Source organism: Lathyrus oleraceus, chromosome 7 (genome assembly GCF_024323335.1).
Source record: "Lathyrus oleraceus cultivar Zhongwan6 chromosome 7, CAAS_Psat_ZW6_1.0, whole genome shotgun sequence".
Classification (NCBI taxonomy): Eukaryota; Viridiplantae; Streptophyta; class Magnoliopsida; order Fabales; family Fabaceae; genus Lathyrus; species Lathyrus oleraceus.
Window position 1 is genome coordinate 222285088 of NC_066585.1, and position 10634 is coordinate 222295721.

The 10634-nt window shown below is 28.4% G+C and overlaps 1 protein-coding gene across 1 annotated transcript; it reads left to right on the top strand.

Moving 5' to 3' along the window:
- The first annotated feature begins 7385 nt into the window (after positions 1 to 7385).
- LOC127106927 (agamous-like MADS-box protein AGL80) lies at positions 7386 to 8129 on the top strand. Its single transcript, XM_051044221.1, has one exon. It carries the CDS (start codon positions 7386 to 7388, stop codon positions 8127 to 8129), a length of 744 nt encoding a protein of 247 aa, XP_050900178.1.
- The last annotated feature ends 2505 nt before the right edge of the window (positions 8130 to 10634 follow it).

Here is a 10634-nt window from a genome sequence, read left to right on the forward strand (position 1 = left end):
CTTTAAGTAAAGGCCCATATTCATCATTGAAGTTGATACTAGGATCCATAGGAAGAGAGAGAGGTTTGGCATATATGAAACATGTGTCTATGAGAAGCTACAAAGTATATTTTCTCTGACACAAGTGGAATCCTTTACTTGACTTGGAAAGTTCCAGGCCAAGGAAATATTTGAGATCTCACAAGAGCTTTAACTTGAACATGCTTTGAAGAAGAACCCTAGTTTCTTGGATCAAATTTGAATTAGGACTAGAAAGTACTATATCATCCACATATACTAAGAAAACCACCATAGAATTTCCTGATCCTTTTGTGAATAATGAAGGATCTTCTGATGATTGTTTGAATCCATACTGCATGATTGTTGTTAAAAACTTGTGATACCACCGTCTTGAAGCCTGTGTTAAACCATATAAGGACTTGTGCAATTTACACAAAATATTCTCCGCCTCACTTGGATATCCAAGTGGTAGATCCATGTAAATTTCTTCAAAGAGATCACCATTCAAAAAAGTATTATTAATGTCCAACTGAGCCACTTTCCAATTACAAGTAGTAGCTATGCTAAGAAGTACCCTGACATAGGTTAACTTTTCCACTTGAGAGAACATGTCTATGAAGTCAAGGCCAGGCTGTTGAGTATACCCCTTGGCAACCAATCTAGCCTTGTATTTGTCCAAAGAACAATCAACATTGAATTTGGTTTTCTAGACTCATCTATATCCAATGGGTTTCTTGCCAGGTGGGGGTGCTTGAACTGTCCAAGTGTGATTAGCCTCAAGAGCTACTATTTCTTTAGACATTTCCTTACACCACTCAGGTATATTAGCTGCTTGATGATAAAATTGTGGTTCATAGATGTATGAGACATTCAAGGCATAATCTTTGTAAGGATTTAAAAGTCTGTCATATGTGAGGGAGTGAGTGAGGGGATACTGAGTATGACACACATAATCTTGCAAGCTAGTAGGAGGTCTATATGTTCTACTTAACCTTATAAGATTTGGCACAACAAGTACATTTTATGATGAAACTGGTACATGCAAATCATGTTCAGGATTATTTTCTGTAGGCATGATATTTGGCTCATATTCATTTGAATCATGACCGTAGATTGGATTTGGCATGACTAATTTGTGAAAAGGGTCAACATGTTCACTATTTTCAGGTACATAATGAAAGGGAAAAAGTATCCTGATGGAAAACAATGTCCCTAAACACATGGAAAGTTTTGGATACCAGGACATATACTTCGAAACCTTTGTAACCAACATGATAACATAAGAAAACACATGGAATGAATCTTGGTTTGAACTTGTTTCTATGTTGTGGTATGATGGAAATATTACATAAGCAACTAAAAACTTTGAACTTAGAGTAATTTGGAAGTTTGTCATACAAAAGTTCAAAAGGTGACTTACCCTTTAGAACTATTGAAGGTGTTCTATTTATGATGAAATCAACTGTGGCTATGATATCCCCCTAGAACCTGATAGAAAATTTAGCATGAAACATTACGGATCTTGCCACATTTAATAAGTGCTGATGTTTCCTCTCCACTACTGAGTTTTGTTCAGATCAGTAAGGACATGCATATTGATGAATTGTTCCTTGTTCTTGAAGAAACTGAGTCAGGGCAAGTTCTTTTGCATTGTCAGATCTTAAGGCTTTGATGAACTTTCCAAATTGAGTCTTGATTAAGGCAAAAACAGTTGAATCTTGATAGAGGCATCAAATTTATTGGATATAAACTAAATCCAAGTAAATCTACTGAAATCATTAAAAATTGTTAGAAAATGGACTTTGCCATCATAAGTAGTTTTTCCATAAGGCCCCCATAAATCACAATGTATAAGATCAAAACTTTGAGCAGAAAAATGATTATTGGAATTAAAGGTAGCCTTTTGAGTTTGGCTAAAGGGTATATGGTACATTTATTTAAACTAAAATCATAAGGTACAACAAAAGGAATCTTATGACTAGCACTCTTTAACATGGAATCAGACAAGTGTCCTGGTCTAAGATGCCATAGTTTAGCATTATGAAAAAGAAGAAACTGAATTATAGGTATTATCAAAACTAGATATTGGTCTAACATCATCAACTTCAAATATGTATAAACCTGAATTGAGATCACCCTTGCCAATCATCTTGGATTGCTTGGTGTCCTGGATAGAAAAATGATGAGAATTAAAAATCAACTTGAGATGAGGATTAAAGAGTAGTTTTCCTACCGAGATGAGATTCACATGAAAGGTCGGAATATACAAGACATCTTGAATAACTAATGTGTCATTTAGAACAATGTTAACTATGGATTCAATAGGTATATGATTTCCATTAGGAAATGTTACAAACTTGTTAAGTAAAGGTTTGGAAGAATCAAACAAAGAAATATCACAACATATGTGAGAGGTATCACCTGAGTCCACTATCCAAGTTTTTGCACAAAGTGATTTATGAGAGTCAATAGTGGAAAAACTCATACCTATGATTGAATTAATAGAAGAATTTTCCTCAAAAGCTACAACTTTGGACATTTGAGCTTGTAAGAAGTTGATTAGCTGCTGATAACTTTGTGAAGTCATATCAAAAAAAGATTTAGTGCCTGCATTACCATGATCATTCACATTGTTACTTTGGTTTGATGCCTTGAAGCTATGAGGTTTTTTATATCCTGGAGGGTATTCATGAAGCTTGAAACACTTCTTCTTCAGGTTACCAACAACGCCACAATGAGCACATGTTGGCCTATCCTTCTTGAAGACCTTTGAGTTGTTAGCTTGAACAATACAAGCAATAAGAGTTTTAGTAGGATTCAAAGTAGCTGTAACTTCTCTTTGTTTCTCATCTTGAGTGATCATAGAAAACCCAACATTAATAGAAGGTAACAGATCCATGAGAAGAATTTGACCACAAACCTGATTGAAAGATTCATTGAAACGATCTTGCAACATTTACAGCATAAATGACACTAGAAGAAATCTCTTTGGACACTAAATTGAGAAACCAAGATGAAACCGTGCTGTTGTTGCGCATCCAAGAACGGTATTGAGACGATTTTTCTTCTAGTTTTGGAAGCGTGCCATCCGCGAAACCAGTCTTGTTCTTGTCATCAAGAGCCATTAACATAACACGTCACCATCAGTTGAAGTTATCATCGATTAAAGATTGTGAAACAAGAACAATCCCGGGATGATATGAAGAATGAAGATAATAAAGATCACTGTGGTTTGTCAAGGAAGAAAGTAGTAAAGGAAACATGAGATGAAGAAGAAAGAAGATGTAAAAACAATGAAAAACCATAAAATTTCTTCTGATACTATATTGTAGTTTTTTAAGTGTATGATAAAGAAGATAAAAATGTATAATGCTTCATTGAATTGAGAGAGAAATTACAAACAATATTAATCCATTATATAGAGACTGAGTTATAACTAAGAGTTGTAGTTGAAACTTAGTTAATTATTCTTTCTAATTGAAATCATAATATAGATGCATGAGCTTATGTATAATATAGTTCTCTTAACCATATTCAATCTCTCACTTATTTCCAATTTGATTTCTATAATAAATCTACTAATTCAGCATGAAGATATCACGTTGAAGCCACATTATAAACAAAATGTTTCACCATACTACCTCATTCATTTACTACTTTTAGCACTGTGACTTACTTTCGTAATTTAATATATATATATATATATATATATATATATATATATATATATATATATATATATATATATATATATATATATATATATATATATATATATATATATATATATATATATATATATATATATATATATGGTTAATGGTTTCATAACTTTGATTATTCTTAATAGTTAGAACTTTAGCATCTAAATTAAATTAACAAAATCAGAAATATCTTTGTAGTAATCATTTTATTTTATTTATTAATTATAATTATATTAGTACTTTTATTTAGTAAGATATTTTGTCTCGTTTCACATACAATTATCATCACAAATGCAAATTCAACTTTCATAATTCTTAGAAAATAATTTATAGCAATTTGTTAAATTTCTTTTTTGACAGCAATTTTTAAATTATTATTATTATTTTTTCTTTTATTGAGAATCAAAGTATAATATGTAAGGACATGATAGGAATATAATTATATTAAGTAAAATTTAAATAATTTTCCCTAATTTTCTTTTCTCCGAATCAAATTTGATATTTTGTACGAATTTAATTTAATTTCATAAATTGAAAGATTTTTTGTCTTAATGAGTGCACAACTACATCACATCTTTATGAGATATCTTTTTCTTACTTTCCAGTTCAATCTTTGTAATTAGTTTACTTTGTTGAAAAGTGTTTAGTTATCTCGTAAATGAATCTCATTATTTTAATTTTTCTTAAGAGGATGTAAGAAATTAAGAATGCCACAGTTTGACAGACAATTTGAATACCTTAGTCACTTAGGGCCTCTTTGATTCCCTTTTTAAAAACAATTTTTTTTATTTTTAAAAATTTAAAAATTAAAAACTCATTTGATAAATAGTTTTTAAAAAAATGGTTTTGAAAACTGTTTTTGTTTTTTAGTTTTAAAAACTAAAAAACCAAAACTACTAAAAGCTGTTTTACTTTTGAATTTTTAAAACACAAAAATTGAAAACACATGAAAATTTTTATAAATTTTTATTATTAATAGTAATTACGTTGATTTCTTAAATATGAATTTGCAATAGAAAATATGTTTTTGTTATACTCATATGCGTAAGATAATTATTTGCATCGGAAAAACTCAACAAATAAAAAATATTACGTTTGCACAAGAGAACACATTTTAATTGGTCGGATATTTTCATGTTTATAACATGTACATTATATATTTATCTACTTTTTATTTTTTAATAAAATTTAGTTATCATTCTTTTATGTATTCATTATGTGATTGTTTATATTTTTACATGAACATTCCGTAAAATTACATTAAAAAATATTTAACTTATAGAAAACAAATGAAAATTTGTAAAATTGTAAGATAATAATTTGTAAATTTTATCTCTTTTAAGAAAATGATATGATTGGAATAAAATTAATTTGCAAATAGTATTTTACAATAAATTAAAATAAATTATAAAGAGATTTTTGGAGATGTACTAACCTAGTAAAAATAATTTACACGATCATTCAATAAAAATATATCATTTTGCTATATCATATAAATAATTTAAAAAAAAATTAATATGATTTAGTGGGATTGTAAAATTAATTTATACTATCAACGTATCATCCATTTTCTCAATTGCAAAATAATTGTTTAAAATTTTAAATTAAAAAAATAAATTAGTTTAATTAATTACTGAAATAATTTTATACTTTTTTTAATAACTCTTTAATATATATAATATTTTATCATTTACTTATAATCACACTATTTCTAAAAGTAAAAATCAAACAATATTTAAATTAGTTTTTAAAAACAAATCAACCAAATAAGTTTTTTCTTTTATTAACTCAAAAATAGTTTTACAAAAACAAAGCTTCCAAATAAATTTTTATTTTGTTTTCATCCTAAAAACAATTCTTAAAACTAATTTATAAAACAGTTTTTAAAAACAAAAAGTTGAAATTGAATCAAACAAGCCCTTAGTGTTTTAAAATCTAAAAAACTGAAACTATCAAAATATGTTTTGATTTTCAATTTTCACTTTTACTTTTTAATTTTCAATTGAGGTAAGCTGGAAAAAAAAATACGGTTTCATTAATCGGATTATAGTAATTACTTGCAAGATTTTTTAATTGTAATATTTCACTCTCAATCTATTGTTAATCCTCATATATTGTTAATAAAAATTAAAATTCTCAGTCTCAATTATTCTCTCTTTAATTAATCCTCATTAAGTGAATAGTATATTTTTATACATTAAATGAATTGTGTATATATATTCAAACCAACACTAAAATATAATTTTTATACATTAAGTGAATTGTATATTTTATCACTAGTTATTAAAAATATTTTAATAAACTTAAATGTATATTAGCTGAATTTTAATATTTTCAAAAAATATATCACAATTATTTTTATTTAGTAAAATAGATTTTTAAAATATAGATTATCAAACAAGCTATATTGTCCTATTTTAAAAAAACAGTTTTTACAAATTATACTATCAAACATATTTTTTCACTTTTTAATTTTTAAAACAGTTTTCAAAAATTGAATAACCAAATGAATTCTTTTTATTTTATTTTCTCAAAAACAAATTTACAAAATAGATTTGTAAAACAGATTTTAAAAACTAAAATTGAGAAGAGATCCAAACAGACCCTTAGTATCTACATTTTGCTAAATGTAATGAAATGATTCATTAATTCCAAACAAGCATTTGTGTTTAAACTCCAACAAAAGGTAAAATTCATTCAAAAGTTATTACATAATCTTTTATATATTCATGTTCATAACATGTACATTATATATTTATCTACTTTTTATTTTTTCATGTTTATAACATGTACATTATATATTTATCTACTTTTTATTTTTTAATAAAATTTAATTATCATTCTTTTATATATTCATTATGTGATTGTTTATGTTTTTTACATGAATATTCCGTGAAATTACATTAAAAAATGATATGATTGGAATAAAATTAACTTGTAAATAGTATTTTACAACAAATTAAAATAAATTATAAAGAGATTAATGGAGATGTACTAACCTAGTAAAAAACAATTACACGATCATTCAATAAAAATATATCATTTTGCTATATCATATAAATAATTTTAAAAAAATTAATATGATTTAGCGGGATATAACCGTTAATGATCGAAAGTGTAAAAATTAATTTACACTATCAATGTATCTTCCATTTTCTCAATTGTAAAATAATAGTTTAAAATTTTAAATTAAAAAAATAAATTAGGTTAATTAATTAGTGAAATAATTTTATATTTTTTTAATAACTATTTAATATAGATAATATTTTATCATTTAGAAAAGTAAAAATCAAACAATATTTGGATTAGTTTTTAAAAACAAATCAACCAAACAAGTTTTTTCTTTTATCATCTTAAAAATAGTTTTACAAAACAAAACTTCCAAATAAATTTTTATTTTGTTTTCATCCTAAAAACAATTCTTAAAACTAATTTATAAAACAGTTTTTAAAAACAAAAAATTGAAATTGAATCAAACAAGCCCTTAATATATTGATTATCCAACGATAGAAAAACATTAAAGCTAATATCTCCAAATCATAACTAACATATTTGAAATTTAAACTAATATCTCCAATTCATAGCAAACATATCTGATATTGATTACAATAAATTTGGATATATCTCAAATTCTTTATATAAAGAGTTTACCCATTTCATTCATTTTCATCACCACACACCATGACTAGAAAGAAAGTGAAACTCGCGTTCATAACCAACGACTCTTCGAGGAAAGCAACATTCAAGAAAAGGAAGAAGGGTCTAATGAAAAAGGTGAGTGAACTTAGCACCCTTTGTGGAATCGATGCTTGTGCTATAATCTATAGCCCTTACGATCCTCAACCAGAGGTTTGGCCATCTCAACCGGGAGTCCAAAGGGTACTCAACAAGTTTAGAAGAATGCCTGAATTGGAACAAAGTAAAAAGATGGTGAACCAAGAGAGTTTTCTAAGACAAAGGATCGAAAAGGCGAAAGATCAGTTGACGAAACAAAGGAAAGATAATCGAGAAAAAGAAATGACACAACTCATGTTTCAATATCTTAGTGCAGGAAATGTAATGGATAATATAAGTATGGCTGATTTAAATGATATGGCATGGTTGATTGATCAATATTTGAAAGAGATTAATAGAAGAGTTGAAATGTTGACCAAGAATTCTCAAGGTCAAGGTCAAGGCCAAGGCCAAATAATGACACCACAATTACCAATGGTGGCTAATGGAGTGGCTAAGGTTGAAGAGTTGGGACAAGGGAGTCATAATGGTCAAGGGTTGGTGGATATGAATATGAATATGGATGTTAATGGTATGCAAAAGCAACCTTGGTTTATGAATTTGATGGATGGTGGTAGTGGAAATGATGCACCTCCTTTGGGAAATGTTCCTCAACAAAATGGATATTGGCCAAATCCGTTTTTTCAATGAGAGAAGTTTTGTGCTTATGTGTTTGTTTGTTTGTGTGTTTTGTTTTGTTTTATTATTGTTGGATGTTTGGTTATCATTACTTTACCATTGTGTTTTAATATGCATTAAGGTTTAAAATAAGTGACCATATTTGGTCTTGTGTTTGTGGTATAATAAGATTCACATGTTTGTTTCTTTGCTTCACCGCTGTGTTTAGTCGTTGGTTATTAAAAATGTTTACTTTCAACATAACAAATAACCAATTAACTAGCTAATTACTTGATTAGAATAAACTCACACCTAAATTAAACATTACAACACAATGAACACTTAATAATTTAGTTTATTACAACAAATAAGAAAATCAATGTGTTTGCATTTTCCAGGCATAACTATTTATTGTAATCAACATTAAGGTTTAATATAAGAATTTTACCTTCATTTTATTGTTTCACAAACAAAGTTTGTTCATGAGGACATTTGTTTAACTGTTTTTAACAAAAGCATGACGTCTCAACTTTGTTCCACCAAACTCGTAGTGCTTGTTTGAGTCCATACAATGCTTTTTTAATTTTACTTATTTCTCCCTCTCCTTTTAATATCTAAGTGGTTTATCTACATAAAAATCTTCATCCAATTCATCTTGAAGGAAGGAAATCTTCACATCAAGCTTGTATACATTTTATTTATTGCATGTTGTCAAGAAAATGATAGTTATGTTGGCGTCTCATCGAGCAATTGGAGTAAAAACTTTATTATATTTATTCAGTATTGTTGAGAGTAGGTTTTATCTACTAATATTTCCTTATGCTTTTCAAATTCTCCAATTTCATTTTACTTTGTTTTGAATATCTATTTTAGACCAATATTATTGCGTTATGATGAAAATGTGTTAGCTCTTATATGTTGTTATTTTCATTGAATTCTATTTATTGATCAATATCTTTCCTCCAAACTCAAGCTTAATGGTTTCTTCATATGCTAAAGTTGGCTAAAATATGTAATTGTCTACCTTCTACATCTTATTAACATGTGGCATAACTCTTAAGGTAGGTAGATTCATTACTACAAAAAATACATTTAAGTTTGGATGCGAAATTGATTTAATCTTGGTTACAGACAGGGCTGAATTTGGACCCGTGCAACCTGGCTTGTTGATTAGGGTCTTCGGAAAACCGGGACTTCAAAAAGGGTGTTGATGACTTCTCGATAAGTGTACCAATAATGTCACAATAATAATTAAGATCGAATCCATAGGAAGTGTTATTTAACAAGACAAGTTTATGCAATGCATAGAAAATAATATATTGGGCAGTTTTCAGGTTTGAGTGCGAAAATAAAACAAAGTGTTCAAACCGAATTATGAAAGCGGTCAGGTTGTGCATAAAATTTCCTATTTCTATATTGTTGATGTTTGATGCTTTACATGAATAATCTTATCACTATAATCCCACGATGAATTAACAAAACCGCTACAACCAATCCCTTGCGATATAGCTCACTAATCACTACTCGGAGTTTCATATCCCTAGTCCACTAGCGTAAGCAGGATTAGGCGATGCAACATAGCCTTAATTCACTAGCACTACTCGGGGTTTTCTATCCCTAGTCAACTAGTGTAAGCATGATAATTTCCCTAGATCCAACACACAGACTAATGGTCAGTATTCCATATGTGTCCAAAATCAGATTAAAAGAGTATCTCACATAAAAAATATTATGAAAAAGAAGCAATTGAATAGAATTATAGATCAAATTATTCATGTAAAGTCAAATCAACATGTGTCCCAACAATATTGAAACTTGTTAGACGAGGGAAACTGATCTACCGCGGGGGGTGGGTGGGGGGGGGGGGGGATCGGTTGAATAGATCCCCAATTAAAAATTCAGTTTTAAGAATATTTTCTATGGTAATGCGTAAGCAATTTCAGATCGAAAAACTCGTCTATCCGAACTCGTTATCGAAAGGACCAGATATGTGTCTAAACTGTAATGTGGAAAATATAATACAATGCCAATACGAGAAATAGAATCAATATAATTTTCTAAAACACGTTTCAACTATATAACACTTTGTTAAGCTATTTTCAATTAAACAAGTTGACAAAATTGACTTGAGCAATTTGTCAAACACTTGGTGTGCAATAATCACCAATTGCAATTGCAATTCTCTTCACAAAATAGTTTTAAAAACAGTCAAACACTTATAAATTTTATGCAATTAACTATTTCACATTTAATTCAAAACAGTATCAAATATAAAATAGAAAGAAAGAGACATAAGATTTATTTAGGCAGTTCCCCAATCAACCTCGCTATGGGTATGTCTTCCCCAAATTCCAAATGGGAATTGAGACGGTTTCTATAACCTTTTGCAAAATGTTATACAAGAGAAGAAATAACAATGCAAACCCTCAAACTCAATATTTAATGTTGATCCTATCTTCTTCTCTTCCCTTAATCTTAAGTAAAATCAGGTGACCCAAGAACATCGAATGATCCTCCGATTATTGCTACTCCTTTGAT

Coding starts and splice junctions, on each gene's coding strand:
- LOC127106927 (XM_051044221.1), top strand. CDS start 7,386: ATGACTAGAAAGAAAGTGAAACTCGCGTTCATAACCAACGACTCTTCG.